This window comes from Oncorhynchus nerka, linkage group LG24, assembly GCF_034236695.1.
Source record: "Oncorhynchus nerka isolate Pitt River linkage group LG24, Oner_Uvic_2.0, whole genome shotgun sequence".
Taxonomy (NCBI): domain Eukaryota; kingdom Metazoa; phylum Chordata; class Actinopteri; order Salmoniformes; family Salmonidae; genus Oncorhynchus; species Oncorhynchus nerka.
The window spans coordinates 66,036,378-66,059,000 of record NC_088419.1 but is presented as its reverse complement, the minus strand read 5'-3'; the positions used below and the strand labels follow the sequence as shown (position 1 = coordinate 66,059,000).

Below are 22,623 nucleotides of genomic sequence, written 5' to 3'. Positions count from 1 at the left end.
TCAGAGAGTTGCTTCATCAATTTGACAAATGTGATGTGTTCTTCTGGCGGCTTGTGTCACTTTCTACCAAAGCACTGAAAATTATTTTACAGTTATGTTACCACAGTGTCTTAAGAATAAAAACTCAAATCCAATGTGCCTCCACGAGTATAGAGGTAGTGTAGTAGAGACAGACAGGACTGCATGGTGGGATGATTTTAAGGGTCTTTCACAGATGATTGGTTGAACATGTTTGTGGAGGATTTATGCATTATCAGATGTGACATCTGTAAGGCGACACAGTGTGCCATATACAGAGCCCCCAGCCATGGATGGGCATTGGATATAAATGGGGCATGCTAAAGTAACCCAAAGGTACTCTTTGCAAAACAAACAATACCTGACCTTGTGATCGTTTACGCTATGTAGTTACTCATATGTGCAAGATCCACTTACAGGCATAGTGCTCCCAAGACTAAACGTGGTAGAATGCTTTTTCAGTCCCTTATGTTTTTTTTGTATCATGTCATGTGCAATTCATTCCTCTTTGTTTTTGTTGGCAACCTGGTTATTCTGAGAACATGGGACAAATACACAATAACGACATAAAGGTTTTTGAATGGCAGGATGCCAGGCAATACTTTTCCCTTGACATATATTTATCCTTACATCGCAGGGACACCAGAAACACTGAAACTGGGTCTTATGTCTGCTATTTTGGTTGACTTTTTGATATTGCTGCAGATGGTTCTTTTGATAATGTTATCAGTGCTATGCTGTTCCATTTTAGAAGAATGAAAACCTCTCTTTGTATGTGCTCTGCTTGACTCTGCTGTGCTTTGCTCTCCTGTGCCATGCTATGCTAGACTATTGTGTATGCAGTTTTCACCTAGCTATTGAATGTGTGTGCTGTCTCTCTTGTGCCTCTCTCCCCACAGAGTGTAACATCCTGATTGAAATTTGTCTGATAGTTTCTGTGTGTCTCTGTCCTTGTCATTAGGAGTGCCATGATTGCTGACTGGGTGTACTGGCTGTCCGGGGGCTCAGATGAACACATAAGCAAGCTCATCAAACTGTATTGGCAGGTGAGAACAGATGGCCCCAGAGCAGAGACGAGGGGCCTACCGCCCAATCAAAAGCTCAATGAATGATTATTACTTAAAAGACTGCCGACTGAGGTAGCTCTTTGCATATCAATCAGGCAGAACGCTGCATAGCAGTAAACGGTTTATAATGAACCAAAGCACAGCGGGGTGGCACCGAGTGAACCTAACCTCAACACTGGCAAGCAAAGGTCATCCAATGAATCAGCCTCTAGACTACTGTATGGTTACACAAACATTGTCCTCTCTCTAATCTAACCTTAATGACCTCAACCACTACTATCACACAATTTACAGAATTGACAGAATACATGTAATGTATTTGCTGTTTTCCCCGTCTTTACTTGTCTTGCATATATCTAGCATCATAACCATGTAGTACTGAATATAAACCCCAAGCTTTGTACATGAGTTTCCATAAGATGTTGGAGGTTGGCGAAGGAACACATGCAAACAGAGGGAATTACACTCGCTGAAGTTGCTTTTCTGCACTTCAAGTTTAGCAGAGGAAAGGTGAAGAGTTTTTTTTTTTAATTCGGAGGGCAAAATGAATGCTTTTGACCTTGAAAGTGGGTTTGTACGGATCTGCATTCGCTTGAAATCGAGCCTTGATTTGCATTTGCTTGAAGTGGGATGAGTGCGGGATAGATTTTAGTATTCAGTACATCAAGCACCTTCCGTTTTATTCATTTCCGTCCCATGTGAATTTCAATACGTCTGTGTGTGTTTATCCTGACGGCCCTTAAACTAGCTCCCAACATCACACACAGCCTTCTACCCACTGTGGGTTTCAAGTCCCTCAGTGAGGGCCACAGATTTAGAACCACACTACTTCTACTTTGAATGTTTCCTTTGTCAAATAAGCAGGGGAGAAACTTCGGACTGGTATTGACGTCAAGGAGGCATTTTGTTTTTCTATCGCATGGCCTTTTTATGGATCATCTTTACAGCTAACTCATTCCATATTTTATTGCAATACTTTCTCACTAAACACGCACATGGAAATGAATGTTAATAGAAAATATCTCAGGGCCCATTTGTTTCATTGTGATACATTTTTTCTTGCCTGCTGACAAATGGCTCAGAAATTCTCCATCAAAACAGAACATCCCCCAAATAATTGAATCAATGGGCGAAAACACAACATTATCTCCCTAAGTACTATAGGGAGATAATGTTGTGTTTCTCTGGGTGGTCAGACTAATGATGCCTCAGCTCTTTCTCCTTAACTTATCAATAGAGGTGATTTAATAAGGTAGCTAGCTAGCGATCTAAAGCTCAAAACGAACTCATTGACATAGTACTGTAATCTGTTTATTCTAATGTCATCTGAAATAATAAGTAGATGGAAAGCTGAATTGTCTGGTAGGGTAATATTTCCCTTTAGCTTCAGACAAATGTAAAAGGTTATGGTAAAACCAAAGCCATGTTAATCCCCAATCCATAATCTGCTCCCTCTCATTCAGAGTGGATTTAAACGGAGAATAGATTATACCAGGAAAACCGTTAGTTTCCCAGTTGCAATGTTTTATTCATCCCAACAACCCAACGGAAAGCATAGCAATGTTTAAAATTCTTAGACATTTTCTTGTTTACAATACATTTTTTCCCCAGTCCATCAAAGCACAGAAAACATTAAGAACAAATGTAACCGTGAATGGCCAAATCAGCAGATCTACTGTAGCAGCTCTTGTAGCAGCCTGAACAATTCAATCAGCTCTGCATTTAGTAACTTTCATCATTTTAGGAGTGTCTACCTCTGAGTAAGGCCAGTAGCGTACCATCCTGTATCCCACTGCTGGCTTGCTTCTGAAGTTAATCAGGGTTGGTCCTGGTTGGTCCCTGGATGGGAGACCAGATGCTGCTGGAAGTGGTGTTGGAGGACCAGTAGGAGGTACTCTTTCCTCTGGTCTAAAAAAATACCCCAATGTGATTGGGGACATTGCCCTGTGTAGGGTGCTGTCTTTTGGATGGGACGTTAAAGATCCCATGGCACTTATCGTAAGAGTAGGGGTGTTAACCCTGGTGTCCTGGCTAAATTCCCAATCTAAGCCTCATACAATCACGGTCACCTAATCATCCCCAGCTTACAATTGGCTCATTCATCTCCTCTCCCCTGTAACTATTCCTCAGGTTGTTGAGAATGTGTTCAGTCAATTTACCTGGTAAAATAAGGGTAAAATATATTTTTTAAATAAGGAAATTAGATAATGGTCCTCTCTTACTCTCTTCCCTGCCTCTCACTACTCCACAATCCCAGGCTCTGTTGGACGAGGCGATCATCATGGAGGATGGTTTCTCTGTCATGTACACCCCATGCTCTGCTGGGGACTCCGTGGGGGATTGCATCGCCAAGGCTGAGGAGACCTTCAGGAAACAGAACCCTGCCTTCACAGACTACCTGTTCACAGGTATGGAATATAGACTCCCTACCACTGAGGAAGTACAGTTCCCGCTCAGCCCAGTCAAAACTGTTCGCTGCTCTGGCCCCCCAATGGTGGAACAAACTCCCTCACGACGCCAGGACAGCGGAGTCAATCACCACCTTCCGGAGACACCTGAAACCCCACCTCTTTAAGGAATACCTAGGATAGGATAAAGTAATCCCTCTCACCCCCTCCCCTGAAAAGATTTAGATGCACTACTGTTCCACTGGAGGTCATAAGGTGAATGCACCAATTTGTAAGTCGCTCTGGATAAGAGCGTCTGCTAAATGACTTAAATGTTAAATGTAAATGTAGACCAGGGGGAATGGGAGCGAGGAATAGACTCATCTCTATGAGATTCATCCTTTAGAAATGATAGAGCTCCCTCCAGTAGAAGGAGTGAGTGAGATGAACATGGTTCTCCCCCACATCTTCCTCTCAGCAGGAGGCTGTACTGTAGCCTGTTCTCCTCACTGTCAGCCTGCAGCTCAGACTAGCAGGGGTCAAACACACACACTACCAGTGCCTCAATTAGCCTGCCCTGCCTCATCTTTCCACCATGCCCTCCTATCGAAAAGAAATGCATATCTACAGATCCCTGTCTAGATCAAATAATGTGGTGTAGCCACATTAGATGGTTACCCCCCTCATGTAAGTGTGTTCCAATTTGAGAAGTGCTGTTCCATTAACTCTTAAAGATGCAGTACGTGATCTTAAGCACTTACAAATTCGTAACATATTGTACGAATTGGAATTCGTTAACGTATTATACGTATTGCAAAAAAACATTTATATATATTTTTTCAAATGCAGAACTTAATACAAAACCTCTGGAGACTCACTTTAATTACCCTCTACACTGAGACATGGGCTCTGAATGGTGCATATGTCCGCAGACAGGTTCGATTTCTCAAACTGCCATGGGGTGAGGCATGAGCTGTAGTGTCCAGGAAGGTCATCAGCAGGAATGGTCGGAAGAGGGGAGGAGAGAAGAGGGGAAGGAGGAGGGAAGGGAAGGGTAGTACCCAGAGACAGTGGACGAAAAGGGCTAAGGATCTCTGAAGGCCTTGACTAAAGTTGTGTTCAGTTCTTTGCTTCCAACCAGCCAGGATAACAAGCCAGACCAGTAACCCCCGGTGACACAGGTTAGTGGTCAGAGAGGAGAGGGGAGTGCTCTCTGGACCAGCCTCATCAATAACACCACCACACAGGGGAGGGAGAGATATACACATACACACACACACACACACACACACACACACACCGAGAGAGGAAAGAGGAACATTCACTTGAGTTGCTCCAAAAGTCTAGGCTACAGTATTACTATTATAAGACTCAGTGAGTCTTGCTGAAGGGTAACTCTATATTCATAGACACAGCAGGGAACTCATCATCCATCCATCACCACTCTGAGGGTGAGTGTCTGTCTGGGGTGAATCATTTTAAGGCTAATAGCATTAATGTAACTTTGACCCAAGGGTCAGCAATGCCATGAAAACAACCCAAATGAATGACCTGGTTTGGGAGCAAAGCAGCCATTGTGGGGGACACTGGTAATACAGTAGGCTATCCAATTCCAATGGCACCCAACTCCCTATGTAGGGTCCCTGTTCCCTATGAACTGTCATCAAAAGTATTACACTAAATAGGGGATAGATTGCCATTTGGGATGCAGCCTAGTTGTAATCCAATCATTGGAATTCCATGGAGAACACATCATCCCCCGCTGTGGCTTCTGTCAACTTTGCCTCGGGATGATGAAAAAGGCAATTTCCCCATTTTTACGTATTTATGGTACACTATGCATACAGGCAGTAACATATGAAAGGGCTGACATTTGTGTGTGGTTTTGAATTTAATATTTACGGGTGAATTGGCCTGTAGAACATTACAAGACATAAAGACACTACTTGTATGTCAGAGCATTGTGAGAATAGCAATCAACAGACTCAAGAAGAATCTGCATACCCAAGTCTGTCTCTCACACATACTGTGCATTATATTGGTCATATACTAAAAATACTGATTGGATTCTATTGATTTGAGAGGAATGAGCTGTTCGCTAAATGTGGTGCAACGTACCACTTCTCACTTCTGAGATGTACTGTATGTCTTTGATGTACACTGTCATTGATGAAATTAACCTAATAAATAAATAGATTAAGAGTTACCTTGAATGTATTCATGTTAATTACCCAGCCCTCCTGTTCCTCTCTGCCTGTCCCCCAGACCCCAGTGGAGGTCACCTGCTGCCCCAGACCACAGACTGGAGCAATCCCCCGTCCACCCAGCAGAAATACGTCCTCACCCTGGGCTTCAGGAGGGGACAGGACGGCAGCTTCCTCAGCAAACTCACCAGCAGGACCTGCCCCTCTTTTACGGGTACAGATACTGTACATCTCACTGACGCTTAACACTGCTGGCACACACAGAACACAGAAGTCTGTTGCTAGCAGCTGTAGTCACTGATTTTATTGTCCTGGTTTTAAAATGGAGTTTGTACATCTGTTGAAGCATGCTTGTTTTATTATGGACGTGTAACTCTGAGAACTGAGTGAGTCGATAGAGTTGTTTTCTGAAGTGGTTGCAGATGATGTAGAATATTGAAGTATGCAGACAGACAGTTCCAAGTCACTGAACCCCCTTGACATCACACAGTGGTATGACTGTCACCTAACCCTTGACCTGGTGATCACGTCACACTGTCAGCTCTGTGTTCTCATAGCACCTTCATACTCACGACACCAAAGAGATCCCACACACTTTCTCTAAAACAGATACACAATTCTCAGAATGAACAAACAGCAATGCTGCCGAGAGACATTTAATATTTATTAGCGACTATTCAGGCAGGGTTGTTGCATACCACAGTACTGCAGGCTTAGAACACTAGGTTGGATGATGGTATGAAAATTGACCACAGGCTTTCAGTTCATTACATTAGTCAGCTGGTCAATTTTGGAATTAGTGGATTTGTCATTTGACCCCAGTCATCTTGCAATCATTACGTCAAGGGAGGCAGGGGAGGTGAAATATTGACACTGTTGGAATGGAACAGAAATCTAGCTTCTGTATTATGCATTTACAGTGGGGGGAAAAAGTATTTAGTCAGCCACCAATTGTGCAAGTTCTCCCACTTAAAAAGATGAGAGAGGCCTGTAATTTTCATCATAGGTACACTTCAACTATGACAGACAAAATGAGAAAGAAAATCCAGAAATCACATTGTAGGATTTTTAATTGAATTTACTTGCAAATTATGGTGGAAAATAAGTATTTGGTCAATAACAAAAGTTTATCTCAATACTTTGTTATATACCCTTTGTTGGCAATGACAGAGGTCAAACGTTTTCTGTAAGTCTTCACAAGGTTTTCACACACTGTTGCTGGTATTTTGGCCCATTCCTCCATGCAGATCTCCTCTAGAGCAGTGATGTTTTGGGGCTGTTGCTGGGCAACACGGACTTTCAACTCCCTCCAAAGATTTTCTATGGGGTTGAGATCTGGAGACTGGCTAGGCCACTCCAGGACCTGGAAATGCTTCTTACGAAGCCACTCCTTCGTTGCCCGGGCGGTGTGTTTGGGATCATTGTCATGCTGAAAGACCCAGCCACGTTTCATCTTCAATGCCCTTGCTGATGGAAGGAGGTTTTCACTCAAAATCTCACGATACATGGCCCCATTCATTCTTTCCTTTACACGGATCAGTCGTCCTGGTCCCTTTGCAGAAAAACAGCCCCAAAGCATGATGTTTCCACCCCCATGCTTCACAGTAGGTATGGTGTTCTTTGGATGCAACTCAGCATTCTTTGTCCTCCAAACACGACGAGTTGAGTTTTTACCAAAAAGTTATATTTTGGTTTCATCTGACCATATGACATTCTCCCAATCTTCTTCTGGATCATCCAAATGCTCTCTAGCAAACTTCAGACGGGCCTGGACATGTACTGGCTTAAGCAGGGGGACACGTCTGGCACTGCAGGATTTGAGTCCCTGGCGGTGTAGTGTGTTACTGATGGTAGGCTTTGTTACTTTGGTCCCAGCTCTCTGCAGGTCATTCACTAGGTCCCCCCGTGTGGTTCTGGGATTTTTGCTCACCGTTCTTGTGATCATTTTGACCCCACGGCATGAGATCTTGCGTGGAGCCCCAGATCGAGGGAGATTATCAGTGGTCTTGTATGTCTTCCATTTCCTAATTATTGCTCCCACTGTTGATTTCTTGGCCATAGTGGAGTTTAGAGTGTGACTGTTTGAGGTTGTGGACAGGTGTCTTTTATACTGATAACAAGTTCAAATAGGTGCCATTAATACAGGTAACGAGTGAAGGACAGAGGAGCCTCTTAAAGAAGTTGTTACAGGTCTGTGAGAGCCAGAAATCTTGCTTGTTTGTAGGTGACCAAATACTTATTTTCCACCATAATTTGCAAATAAATTCATAAAAAATCCTACAATGTGATTTTCTGGATTTCTTTCCCCTCATTTTGTCTGTCATAGTTGAAGTGTACCTATGATGACAATTACAGGCCTCTCTCATATTTTTAAGTGAGAGAACTTGCACAATTGGTAGGCTGACTAAATATTTTTTTGCCCCACTGTACATGACACTTCATATGGTCCACAGCAGTGGTTCCCAACTTGTTTTGGTTACTGTACCACCAACAGAATTTTGCCCTTGCCGGAGTGCCCCTGAAGTACCCCCCCATGTACATTTTACCAGTAGGCCTATGGTCTCATGAGGCTTCTTAGGTACCCCTTGTGGATTGGGAACCACTGGTCTAGAAAGAGCATACAGGAGAAATGTTGTAGAATTGACTGCTCTGCACTAACAAAGATTATATTCTGTCTGTCTGTCTGTGTCTGTCTGTCTGTCTAAATCTGCTTTTACCTTTGTCTGCTTGTTCAGTTCCTCGGTAGAGGAGCGGACAGACAGAGCTGAGGAGGTCAGCTGTGCTGTAGTCTTCTGCTCTGTGCTCTGTTAAAAGGGTTGGGGGTAGGCAGGGGGGAAATCGATGCCTTTGTGTAATGTATCAAAGACATGGGCACTGCATGGGTCTGTTAAGCCATCAGTCATTTGCCGCTTGCGCAGGGGGGGTGGCTGCTGAGCTCACCATAAGGGGATGTCACCACTGCAGTGTGTGTGTGTGTGCTGCTGCTGCTCTGTGTGAGTCACAAACACAGAACCAGACACACCATCAATCCTGCATTGATTAGCAAACCGTAGTGTTGATTAGCTGTAATTTATTTGTGCTAAAGTAAGTTTGAGTTTAAAGCTGAGTCTGTGGATGTTGATTGTATGTTTATTTCTTTGTTTGTTCAGGACCCAGAGCCTCATTCAGCTCCAGTAGCCCAGAGGACATGGAGCGGGTGTGTGACACGTTCAGCAGGAGGATCCTACCAGCCTTAGATTTTATTAAGTGCACCAAACTAGCTGTGGGTATACGTTTACATGCTTTGAGTGGAGGAAAACAAAGCAACCATAATTGACAGAAAGATAGGTCATATTTGGTCCTTAAGCGCTACTAAAAAGAGTGATGATGTACTGGTAAACACTCCTGATAGCAACAAAAGGTGCTGAGCGTCACTGTTTATTTAACTATGCAAGTCAGTTAAGAAGAAATTCTTATTTTCAATGACAGCCTAAGAACAGTGGGTTAACTGCCTTGTTCAGGGGAAGAACAACAGATTTTTACCTTGTCAGCTCAGGGATTCAATCTTGCAACCTATCGGTTACTAGTCCAACGCTCTAACCACTAGGCTAGCTGACGCCTCACTGTGCTGGAACACTGTGCACCACGTGTGTTATCTGTCAATTACCCTCTCTTCTTGTTAAGAACAGGCAGGACGGTGTGAAGGTCATCACGCCTTGGTCGTGGGTAGGTTGATATGGACTCATTTCCCGGTGACTTGGTAAGAGACGGCAGCAGTATTAACAGACGGCTAGGCAGCAGCGTTAAGAGACGGCTAGGCAGCAGCGTTAAGAGACGGCTAGGCAGCAGCGTTACCAGACGGCTAGGCAGCAGCGTTAAGAGACGGCAAGGCAGCAGCGTTAAGAGACGGCTAGGCAGCAGCGTTAAGAGACGGCTAGGCAGCAGCGTTAAGAGACGGCTAGGCAGCAGCGTTAAGAGACGGCAAGGCAGCAGCGTTAAGAGACGGCAAGGCAGCAGCGTTAAGAGACGGCAAGGCAGCAGCGTTAAGAGACGGCAAGGCAGCAGCGTTAAGAGACGGCAAGGCAGCAGCGTTAAGAGACGGCAAGGCAGCAGCGTTAAGAGACGGCAAGGCAGCAGCGTTAAGAGACGGCAAGGCAGCAGCGTTAAGAGACGGCAAGGCATGAGACGGCTAGGCAGCACTGGTAAGAGCCTATTAAGTCAGAACTGTGTCATATTTAAGCAACGTTTGTTCAGATGCATCACAGTAACTGTATATTAATTTCAAACGCTTTCTCTCAAATTTTGTACCATGATAACAGTTCACACATAGTTTGTCATTTTAATGTGGCAGTACCCACTTATTTCCTAAAATCCCTGGAATTGGTGGAGTAAGAAAATGTTCTGTAATCAAGCAACAATGGTAATTTATTTTAGGTCATTGTCAGGACATAATGTGGATCATAATTACTACATTTTCAAAAACAACATTTCCATAATGAAGATGATTTCTAGGAGGACTGTGGTGTCCTTGATGTCTTTTGTTATTACTTTAATAATCCTTATAAAGAGGAAGACCTTAGAAACATGTAAAAGGAAAGTACAGGTTATGTGGAGAGCAGAACTAAATGTACACAAGGCTTATCTCTTTGAGATCTGAGAGGAACTATTGATTGTTTTTTCAAAATGATAATGTGGGGTCCTCTTATCTGCAAGAAATGAATTCACTCATAGCAGCTCTCTCTTGCTTACCTGAAGAGAACCATACACACACATACATGCACACCCCTTTCTACTCACGTGTGTACTATAGCCATTAGTTGTACAGCTATTCAGTAATGAATTACGGTGTGTGTTTTGAAAGGGAATGAGCAGTAATGAATGAAGTAGAATGGAGCTTCAGAGTGGCTTGTAACAAAGACTTTGTGGGGAAGTTGTTTGCACTGTCGTTGTTGTTGTTGTTGTTAAAATGTGCTTGTCCCTAGTAATTGGAGTGCTCATGTCTTCCAGTGCAGGCCAGGCCAGTTCCCTGATTGGTGTGCTGTGTCTCGATCCTGTCTCGGGTTTACTAAGCAGCATGTGGCCTGAGGGAGTCTCACAATTGAATTACACATACACACACGTATGCATGCACACACTTTCACTCACACACACACAGACAGGGAGACACACATAGAGAGAGAGACACACACAGAATCACACACACAGAGTGAGAGAAACACACACATGCTGCTCTCTTCCGTGGCCCCTGGCAGCATGGCTGTAGGTCAAGCGAACTCCTCGCCACCACATAGACAGCCCTGTCACCGACGAACTCGCTGTCCTCCCGCTGCTCTCAATAATTCAACTGGTTGATCACTGACCCCTTTTTTCTCTTGAAATGGACAATGCAAACTAAAGAGGAGATTTCATTTGGAGCCGCACAGCAGAGCTCTGGCTATCGATTTCAGAAGCATCATAATTGTAATTACATCTGCATCTGTAACACCGGCTCTTTGAGATGCAGAGACACAATGGTTATTAAATTAGTCACCCTGCAGCTGAGAAGGCTCAAGGAAATCCTATTATGTTGCGATGCATCTAGACAAATGCAGCTTGAACGCCCTCCAACAATTAGTGTACAATTATTTGATGTGTGCAGCATGCATTTTGGTAGAGCCGTGAAGCGCGCAATGCTAAATTGTTTAATTTTAAAATCGGGATGGGTTTTTCACGTTTGCTGCTTTAAATGTAGTATTTTAAAATATTTGTTCATGAAATACATCTGCATATGTTCTGGGTCTTCATATAGGAACAGTATGCTAACATATAGAGATGTAGATTAAAATATTTTACAGTAGGCACCAACAATTTTATAATTTGCATAGTTTAACTAGCATTATCATACAGGCAGTAAAAGCATTGGCATAGAGGTGTGGGTTAACTAATTTCAATACTGTACATAATTACAATACAAATCTAACTCTATTATTACACTGTTTGCCTTGTATTGCTCTGCTCTGTAGCATCCCAAACATTGCATGTGAAGGGTAGGAGGGAGTAGTACAAGAAAATAATTATATGAAATATTCAGGGGGAGCAAAACAAAACACATTCCTTTGTTTTTTCCCTCGTTGGGATGTTGAAAGTAAACCGAGAAGGGAGGCAGGCCAGGACAAAACAAAACCTTGAGGTCTGCGAGAGGAGGGGTAGAGGTGGGGTGTTGTCCCACAAAAAGAAAATCACAATTTTTCAACATGATTTTCAGCCTTTTGTTGCCTTGGAATAAAAGGGCCTGGGCACTTTGTCAGGTTCCAGCGGGTGGAGAAAGAACACAACGGGAGATATGCCAAAAGATATCTTCAGTGATGGATCGCTTCAGGAAGCGCCAGCTACTTAGATTAGATACCACTGGAGGAAGGACCTTTTGACACTTGTCCTTATGGAACTGTGTTAACAGCTGTCAATACTCCAAAACTCAGCAAAATGCTAATCCTGCTGACGATCTATGCTCATTTGTTGTTCAATGTTTTGTAGTAGTAGCTACCGTGTAGTGGCCAGCAATCCTCGTTTAACCACCCCACTGTTGTCGCTTGAAAATTCAAATGTATAATGAACCGGTACAGACAACTGCGCAGTGTGACAGTGACATATTGAAGTCGGAAGTTTACATACACTTAGGTTGGAGTCATTAAAACTCGTTTTTCAACCACTCCACACATTACTTGTTAACAAACTATAGTTTTGGCAAGTCGGTTAAGACATCTACTTTGTGCATGACAGAAGTAAATTTTCCAACAATTGTTTACAGACAGATTATTTCACTTATAATTCACTGTATCACAATTCCAGTGGGTTGACTGTGCCTTTAAACAGCTTGGAAAATTCCAGAAAATGATGTCATGGCTTTAGAAGCTTCTGGTAGGCTAATTGACATCATTTGAGTCAATTGGAGGTGTACCTGTGGATGTATTTCAAGGCCTACCTTCAAACTAAAGTGGCTCTTTGCTTGACATCATGGGAAAATCTAAATAGATCAGCCAAGACCTCAGAAAAAAAATGTAGACCACCACAAGTCTGGTTCATCCTTGGGAGGAATTTCCAAATGCCTGAAGGTACCACGTTCATCTGAACAAACAATAGTACGCAAGTATAAACACCATGGGACCATGTAGCCGTCATACCGCTCAGGAAGGAGATGCGTTCTGTCTCCTAGAGATGAACGTACTTTGGTGAGAAAAGTGCCAATCAATCCCTGAACAACAGCAAAGGACCTTGTGGAGATGCTGGAGGAAACAGGTACACAAGTATCTATAGGCACAGTAAAACGAGTCCTATGTCGACATAACCTGAAAGGCCTCTCAGCAAGGAAGAATCCACTGCTCCAAAACCGCCACAAAGCCAGACTACGTTTTGCAACTACACATGGGGACAAAGATCGTACTTTTTGGAGAAATGTCCTCTGGTCTGATGAAACAAAAAATAGAACTGTTTGGCCATAATGACCATCGTTATGTTTGGAGGAAAAATGGGGAGGCTTGCAACCCGAAGAACACCATCCCAACCGTGAAGCACAGGGGGCAGCATCATGATGTGGGGTTGCTTTGCTGCAGGGGGGACTGGTGTACTTCACAAAATAGATGGCTTCATGAGGGAGGAACATTATGTGGATATATTGAAGCAACATCTCAAGACATCAGTCAGGAAGTTAAAGCTTGGTCGCAAATGGGTCTTCCAAATGGACAATGACCCCAAGCATACTTCCAAAGTTGTGGCAAAATGGCTTAAGGACAACAAAGTCAAGGTATTTGAGTTGCCGTCACAGAGCCGTGACCTCAATCCCATAGAAAATTTGTGGGCAGAACTGAAAAAGCGTGTGTGAGCAAGGACACCTACAAGCCTGATTGTTACACCAGCTCTCTCAGGAGGAATGGGCCAAAATTCACCCAACTTGTTGGAAGCTTGTGGAAGACTACCTGACACGTTTGACCCAAGTTAAACAATTTAAAGGCAATGCTACCAAATACTAATTGAGTGTATGTAAACTTCTGACCCACTGGGAATGTGATGAAAGAAATAAAAGCTGAAATAAATCATTCTTTCTACTATTGACATTTCACATTCTTAAAATAAAGTGGTGATCCTAACTGACCTAAGACATGGCATTTTTACTAGGATTAAATTGCAGGAATTGTGAAAAACAGGGTTTAAATGTATTTGGCTAAGGTGTATGTAAACGTCCGACTTCAGCTGTTTGAAAAATGTGTGATCAGTGATCAACAGGGCCGAGTGAAAAGAGAGAAGGGGGTGTGGTTTACAAGTTTTATTTTTCCCATGTTTCCTTGTTTCACACATGCTGTGTTTGTTCCAAGACAACAGGCAGGTTTTTCCCCAGGGTCTGGGCTTGTGGAGAGGCTGCAGTATGCTGGCTACCTGGGACAGATCCAACGCAGCAGGGAGCAGACCGTCATCCTCCACCAGGCACTGGCTGAGCTCGCTGTCGCCCCCTACCTGCAGGACCTCAGCCACACAGAGACCTCACTGGTAAGCAACCAACAGTCTCTGGCCAAACTTTGAAATGCCTACCTAGTACTGACTCATTCTCTGTGCACTGACACACAACAGGACGCAGCGACCTCAACACCACTCAGTAATATCAGAGGCGGTACAGGCGTGGATAAGAGGTCTCTCCTAGGCCTGAGGTGGTGTTATCTAGGAGCACTTTAACAGCACACGGGCCAAAAAATATATATAGGATAGGAAAGAGAGCGAGAGACCTTTGCTTTCCCAGAGAGAGTAGATAACAGGAGGGAATAGGGAAACAGAAATGGAGGAGGTGGTGTATGCAAGTCTCATTCAGGTATACCGTGTGCTGTGCTGCTGAAGCTCTATAATTGCCTCTTTACTAAAATAGAGACGGTGGCTGTGATATTGCAACCAAATCTACCATGAATAGAGACCAGGAGAGACGGGCCATGTTTGTTTAGGCAACAACAGCCATGACAGCTTCTACTGCCACAGATATTACAGTACAGTAAAGGGGTCGGCTGTCGCATACACTGGAGTCATGACGATATGACGATGTGCCTCCTTTCAACAGGCAAGGAGAAAAACACATGTCCAAAATAATGATATTTCTGTCAGTGAATCAGTTTAAATACCCAGCTCTTTTAGTGGATATTTTGGCACAGTCACTCAGTACTGGGAGCTGCTCTGCCTTTAGTTAAATTATATGCTGTTTAGCAGACTCTTTTATCCCAAGCGACTTACAGTGAGTGGATACATTTTACATGCGGGTGGTCCTGGGAATCGAACCCACTATTCTGGCGTTGCAAGCGCCATGCTCTACCAACTGAACTATAGAGTTCTCTTGAGTTTTCAGTGGATGTCCGGCCGGAGACCAAAAAATAAACTTTTACCGGCGAGCGCTCTCTCTCAGGAAATGTAATAATTCAGAACACACGTTGTATGTTGGTGAATTGCCCCCCAGAAAAGTGTCCTGTGTCTGGAGAAATAGAAGGGGGAAAGGTATATGTGTTGTGAAAGCAGGTGTGCCAACCGTGTGTGTGTGTGTGTTTTTTTTTTTTACTATCCTAATGGGGAGATTTCAGCTCTTCACCTGTCCCCACAAGGAAAAAGGTTTTTGCTTACAGTAAGGGTTATGCTTACGGTAAGGGTTCGGTTAAGAGTTAGTGCTGCAAATTAATGGGCTCCAAAGTGCAGCCCCATGTATATTACCTCCTCCCACGCACCTTGATGGATGCAAGCAGGTATTCAACATCCATCCATGTCTGAGGACGTCAGGAGATTACATGGAAAACGGCCACTAGGGGCAAAAGTGAGCGCTGTTACCTTCAAGTTGGTTTTGGTTTTGCTATGGCATTGTGCGCGGGTATGGTGGATGGGCATAAGCATCTGCCTCTGGTTCCAAAGGTTGCATATTTGAATTCAGTAATACAATGTTTTTTGTTGTTGTTTTAAGCCTTTCCCAAACCTTAACCCATTCAGAGTTAATGCCTAACATTAAGAATTTGGCGTTAATGGCTAAACTTTACCTTAAACACTTAGAAATTTTACATGTGAGAAACATGGACGAATGTTAAATTCTGATGTGAGACTGAGAGGTTGTTGGATGGACGAGTGCTGTTTGTCAATTTGTCCACATTGTCTCCCCTAGCCCACCGCTGTTGTGGAAGGCCACAGCATCCAGGCTTCTCTCCATGTAGAAAAAAGACAAGATGGCAGCCCTCATTGTATGAGGAATGAGTTGTAAAAATAATCATCCGACAAATGATTTTTTAATTAGCTTTTAAGTCTGTGTTTAGAGAAGTTATTGCTGGTGTGTGAATTGCGCTCTGATAATCTTTATCTCGGGCCCACAGCTGCAGGCTCTAATGGCAGACACCATGGACACCCTTGAAGGAAGGCGGACTGATAGAGAACGTGTGTGGAATGAAATGCAAAAGGTAAATAGAGAGAAAGGGAAAATGACAATGAGAACGAGGAGGGGACGAGGGGATGGAAATACCAACGTCTACACTGTACCCTCCAAACACACGCTTAGCATTCTCCCAACAAAAATTTTAATGATGATTTGACATATCAAATCAGGAAAAAATATATATATTTTGCATTGGGATATCCTTGTGGCACGCCTGTCACCTCTATTAAGATGAACAATGCCTGCTGAACTTTCAAATGGCATGGCTCCCAGGAGGGAAAGGCCCATTTCATTTTTCAGACCAAATGATTTTCTTTGTTAATTAGTGAGGCTTTGGCATTTCATCTCACTACGGTACGTAGTACTGCAAACAGACTTGGATTGAGAACAAAACCCAGTGTAAAGCTACTGAGATACTGTAATGCAGATCAGCGTATAAACATCAAGTTCTGTAGGGCTGGAGCCTCGTTGGACAGCTGAAAATCAAAGATAAATCACATTACAATATCCCTGATTGCATTTCCATGCTCTGTCCTGTGTGGAGTTGTTGCCTTGTGGGTATGGGAGGGGGGTTGACGCAGGGCAGGGCAGTGCAGTGCATCACTGGGTCAGTCTATCTCACACCCAGTGGAGCATGACCACAGCCGTTAGTGATGGGCTGTATTAATCATGCACACACATTGACATACACACATACTCTATCACACACACACGCGCATATCGACACATACTCACACCTTAAAAGCCCACTGCCATGGGCTGAGCCCAGCGCTGGTGGATGGGTCTTTTCACTCCCTATCTGACCCATACATTCCTATGCAGAGTCTGTCAAACTGAGCAGGAAAGGGCTGGCAAGCTGTTTCTGTTTCAATGTTTAAACATGTCATCGCTGTAATGGATACAGTAATAGTTGTAATTTACTTGAATTATTCAATGGGACGTTATAGTACTTCCCTATTTGGATATTTAACTGATTTTCACTGAAAGGTCAAGCTTTACTTACGATAACTAACATCACATTTTCTAACTCAAGACTATATTATTGGTTAGTCACCCTGAATTTATTGTGCATGTTGAATTCACATTGTAATTTACCGTCATTGTAGCAGGTGTAATTTTCGCTGAGTTATCTAAAATCAGTTGTTAAGCTAAGAGATGTAAGGCCATAAGGCTGTGGAAGAATTTGGAAGCACTGCAAGCAATGTAGGCTACCTTATCCTCCACTCAGCCATGCCATCTCTCAAGTATTTTATGTAAGGGCCATTTGTACTGTTACTGTATGCGCAAATTAGCCTGTGCTAGCATACATGCACCCATCCACTCTATAAAGTGCATAAGGTCATAAAATCTCCCATCCTCAGACCTGTAAAATCTATAATCAATGCCCGCCAGTATTTGCTTCATATATCCTGAGAGTGACAACCAACCTTTTCTCAACACAATAATTTATTGAGTGCGGCTACTCGACGCCTAGAGAAATATTAGAGGTGGCAAGTTCATGTTCCTTTCGGCTCTCTTCAACTGGCATAAATCAGCAGGGCATTAACTAACAAATAGAAATGGAGACTTGATTCTGACACAGGTCTGCATACACATTGTTTTCCTGCTTATACATTGTTTTCCTGTTTGTTTTTGGCCAGTCATTATAAGGACATTGGCCCTTGCTGTAAATAAATGACTTAAAAATAACTGCACTTTCCCCAGTTCCGGCAGAAAGACGGCATCAATGTTTTCCGCTCCATAAAATATCTATAAGAAATGTGGAATTTACCGCAGCGCTGTAGTGTTTTACTCAAACTTCAGAATATTTCCAACCCCTCCCTGGAAAGATGGAAAAGCTTAAGAGCAGTGCATCGGTGAGTGCTTGTACATGAGTCTGTGCTCAAACAACACAAAGCTAAACTACAAAGTAGTCCTGAACTGTGACTCACCACAACGTTTCATTTTTATTGATTTAGAAACTCATTTGACTTGGAACAGTGAAAAGGTCACTAAATGTTTTAAGGGCTGTATTGACTGGGCTAGTTTGAATACATTGAGTGTCAGTCAATAGTGTAACACTCCGTCACCGTGGTGATGAGGGCTGACAGGTTTGATAGACACTTTGACAGGTGTCATATCACAGCTCAACTCCTTGGGCATGGCATGGCAGCCTCCATAGACACACACACAAAGATACTCTAACACACACAAGTTTTGTTGTTGTATTGTTTGTATTTTTTGTTGTATTGTGTTTGTATATCGTACATTTGTGTGACTGTTCTTGTGTATCAATGTTTTGTTACTCCCTGGACCCCAGGAAGAGTAGCTGCTGCTTCTGCAAAAGATAATTGGGATCCAAATAGATAGATATCACAGCCACCTCAGTCAGCCCTGGGCCCTCTGAAGTTGCTGCTGTTTTCATATAGAAAGTGGTGCAGATGCGGCCTGCACACCAATGGAGAGGCTAATTGTTGTTCAAATGGAGTCCCAGGTTCTAAGATGCATGGGGGGGAAGTGTGTAGAGCGTATGTAGGGTGAGAAAGTGCAGGATGGGGTTGAACCAGTCAATGTCTCAGCCCCACTTCTCCTGCTCTGAGTTTAGGTGAATCCCTAGGGTATGGCTGTGGAGTTGGGTCTCAGATCCCACTAATAGAAACAGACACCCCAGCACCACCACCTCCACCATCAGACTGGCTCCTCTGTCACTCACAACACACATCCCTCTCTCACCCTGTCTCTTTCAGTCTCTCTATATTGTATCTCCCCTCTATCTCACTGTTTCTCTTTCAGTTTCTTTCATTCTTTTATTTCCCCCACTCTCTCTCCTTCGCTCTCACCTCAGCCTCACTTTGAGTGCTCCCTCTCCATCTCTCCCCGGTACTCCAAATAGGCTTTTGTAAATTCATCTCTTCATCATACATTCACTTTCATATTTCACTCCCTTTCTCCTGTATGAGCGCGGGCTGGGCACAGTAAATTCCCACGCCAAGCCTTCACCTCACAAATGAATGAGGGAGGTACAGGCCAAACCCTACATCTCTACCAGGTAATTACTTCCCTGGTGGGGCAGAGAGGAGAGGAGGGGTTGAGCTGCTGGGCTTGGCTCGCAACACACAATCTATATAACCTCACGCTCCTCTGGAAAATCTGTCTCCCCGTGAAAAGTGTTAGTTATTGCTTATAGCACATTGTAACTTGTTCTGTTCTCTTGTGTTTTGAATTGTTTTCTGCTCAGGTGGGGATGTTGGAGGATCTGTTGTTCCAACTGGAGGAGACCTATCTGAAGAACAAGGCTCAGAGGGCCAGTAGGAAGCAGAGGGCCGGGGTCCAGGGGGCAGAGGGGAAAGCCAGAGGAAGACCCAAAGCCGGGGTCAAAATAGAAGCCAAAGGAGGGGGTACAGTGGTGACGGACAAGGCCAAAGTCCGTCCCACTGAAACCCAGCAGGAGACAGCAGTAGCACCAATGACCTTACCAGACCCATGATCTGCAGGCCAGGACAGTGGAGGCCCAAAGTCGTCGTCCTCCTCAAAATGAATGGACACCCTCCTCTCACAAAGCCTCATCTTCAGTCCCAGCATCTTTCACACCATTACTCTAGGCTGGCAGAAATAAATGGACACTGCAGCCTTGCTTTCACTCTGATTTAGGGTCTGTTTTTAACACTCCTCCTTGTTTACTCGTTAAGATAGCGTCTCTAGCCCCACTTCTAGATGAAAGACCTAGCTGATTCAAACGTGTGGGAGTGTTCAATGTATACACAATGAGATGTTTTCATGTTTAAACTCGCTAATTTATGATTGTTCATGCAAGTTGTAATATGACAGATGGTTTGTAAACACAAACAAATCCATATGGGTTTTTTTCCACTCAATCCTTAGGAGGAAAAGAAAGGTGATTGAAATAAAACAAACATGCTTCCTCCTGAAGTAGCTAGCTGGAAACCGCAGCATACACACTTTGTCTACAGTATGATGACCATGTTACTACAGTCTGGAGTATCACAGTCATTTCAATGCCAAATGTGCAGTTCGGGGATTGATCGGGCAGGGCAAAACCTTGTGAGTGAACACAATCAGTGGGGCCCTCGTCACTCACGTGCCCACGGCTGATCCATCAACTGGCCGGTCAGCACCGGCTTCCCAAAGTAGTTCCTCTGAGACAGCCAATCAGAGGCGCTCTGTGCTATCGACAGCTGCTTTCTCTCTCCTGTTATCTACTCTCTCTGGGAAAACAAAGGCTGGTCTCTCTCTTTTTCCTTACTACTGCTGAATAATCCACATTTCCCTATTTGAGGATTCATTCAGGGTTCCTACTCTACAGTACAGTGTTTATCTCTATCTCTCTCTCATCCCACCCTCCATCTGTCTCTTGCTTCCTCCGTTTCCATTCAGATGGGTGCTTAATACCTTGGGGATTCTGTTGACACCCGAGTCGGCATAAGCAATGTTGTGATCAGCAATATGGGCATGAATTATTTTATTTGCTGAATAAATTAATGACATTTATTGAGTGGTCGGGGAGAGAAAACGTTGGCATAGGTACTCTATTGGCATCTTTAAAAGATTAGTTATGCCCGGTGCAGTTTCCAATTGGTAAATAATTATTATAATCCATGCATATTTAATGAACACATTGAAGGCCATAGCCTTGTTTTTCACTTTTGTGTAAAGCTCTTTATATGAAAATGGTTAGAATGGCGATATAGGAATGCTAATGTGGTTAGTTATTTTTTTTGTGTTTTAATTAGTGCACTGTTTTGCAGTGTTGCCTCACTGCCTGTTGTTGCCCCACTGCCTGTTGTTGCCTCACTGTTGCTAACACAGTTTTGTGGCACACTTGACATGGGTTCACACTGATGCCTGGTTCAGAATTGGTCAGTTGATGTCTATTAGCTGCTGGAGTTGATGTAGAGTGGAAGAGGTCATGGAGTCTACTGAGTAGAATGGAACTGTCATGGCGATGGTGTGGTCACGTTTTTCACCGTTTTTACTAATTGGTGTGCGAGCATCAAGTACCAAATGTAATTATTTGTTGTTGAATGAAGAACCACGTCTTGACAGACCAGGGCCCGGTTTCCCGATAGCGATGGAACTTATTCTTACAAGTGTTTTACGATGCATCTTTCATATATTTTAAAACATATATTATTAGCCCATCCAACACACCCCCTCTTCAGATGACAAAATAGCTTTTTAAGTTTTTACAGCTTTTTTGTTACGTGTGTGTATGTATATATGTATACACACACACACACACACACACACACTACCGTTCAAAGGTTTGGGGTCACTTAGAAATGTCCTTGTATTTGAAAGAAAAGCAAAAAAGAATTGTCCATTATAACATCAAATTGATAGAAATACAGTGTAGACATTGTTAATGTTGTAAATGACTATTGTACCTGGAAATGGCTGATTTTTAATATCTACATAGACCCATTACCAGCAACCATCACTCCTGTGTTCCAATGGCACGTTGTGTTAGCTAATCCAAGTTTATCATTTTAAATGGCTAATTGATCATGAGAACCCTTTTGCAATTATGTTAGTACAGCTGTAAACTGTTGTTTTGATTAAAGAAGCAATAACACTGGCCTTCTTTAGACTAGTTGAGTATCTGGAGCATCATCATTTGTCGGTTCAATTACAGGCTCAAAATGGCCAGAAACAAATCACTTTCTTCTGAAAGTTGTCAGCCTATTCTTGTTCTGAGAAATGAAGGCTATTCCATGTGAGAAATTGCCACGAAACTGAAGATCTTGTACAATACTGTGTACTAGACCCGTCACAGAACAGCGCAAACTGGTTCTAACCAGAGAGGAGTGGGAGGCCCCGGTGCACAACTGAGCAAGAGGACAAGTACATTAGTCTGTAGTTTGAGAAACAGATGCCTCACAAGTCCTCAACTGGCAGCTTCATTAGATAGTACCCGCAAAACACCAGTCTCAAAGTCAACAGTTCCTCTGTCCAGTGCCTGTGTTGTTCTGCCCATAATCTTTTATTTTTATTGGCCAGTCTGAGATGTGGCTTTTTCTTTGAAACTCTGCCTAGAAGGTCAGCATCCTTGAGTCGCCTCTTCACTGTTGACGTTGAGACTTTTGCGGGTACTGTTTAATGAAGCTGCCAATGAACCTGCCAGTTGAGGACTTGTGAGGTGCCTGTTTCTCAAACTAGACACTCTAATGTACTGTACTTGTCCTCTTGCACCAGTAAAGCACCATCACACCTCCTCCTCCATGCTTCACGGTGGGAAACACATGCAGAGATCATCCATTCACCGACTCAGCGTCTCATTTGGAATCATACCAAAGCAGTGGAGGTTCTAGATTGTATGGCTCCCTGAACGAAACTCCCCTTCAGCCCCCCCCCCCCCCCCCGGAAAAAAAAGCACCATTCTGCACTAACTGTCATTTTTATTCCGACATTTGGAACAACACAAATAATCACAACCTTTAAAAATATATTTTTTTATTATTTATCCGTTATTTGCAGCAACGACCTGGAGAATAGTTACAGGGGAGAGGGGGATGAATGAGCCAATTGTAAACTGGGGATTATTAGGTGACCGT

The 22,623-nt window shown here is 43.4% G+C and overlaps 1 protein-coding gene across 1 annotated transcript in view; it reads left to right on the top strand.

Moving 5' to 3' along the window:
- The window catches only part of LOC115108740 (spermatogenesis-associated protein 16), a 49,672-nt gene extending 27,276 nt beyond the window's left edge, over positions 1–22,396 (top strand). The window contains exons 4-11 of the mRNA XM_065008509.1: positions 980–1,064; positions 3,343–3,493; positions 5,738–5,890; positions 8,826–8,978; positions 9,423–9,857; positions 13,844–14,175; positions 16,014–16,097; positions 19,290–22,396. Of these exons, the coding sequence (XP_064864581.1) occupies positions 980–1,064; positions 3,343–3,493; positions 5,738–5,890; positions 8,826–8,978; positions 9,423–9,857; positions 13,844–14,175; positions 16,014–16,097; positions 19,290–19,538 (1,642 nt within the window). The 3' untranslated portion in view covers positions 19,539–22,396. The remainder of the gene's footprint in view (positions 1–979; positions 1,065–3,342; positions 3,494–5,737; positions 5,891–8,825; positions 8,979–9,422; positions 9,858–13,843; positions 14,176–16,013; positions 16,098–19,289) is intronic.
- Positions 22,397–22,623: the final 227 nt, after the last annotated feature.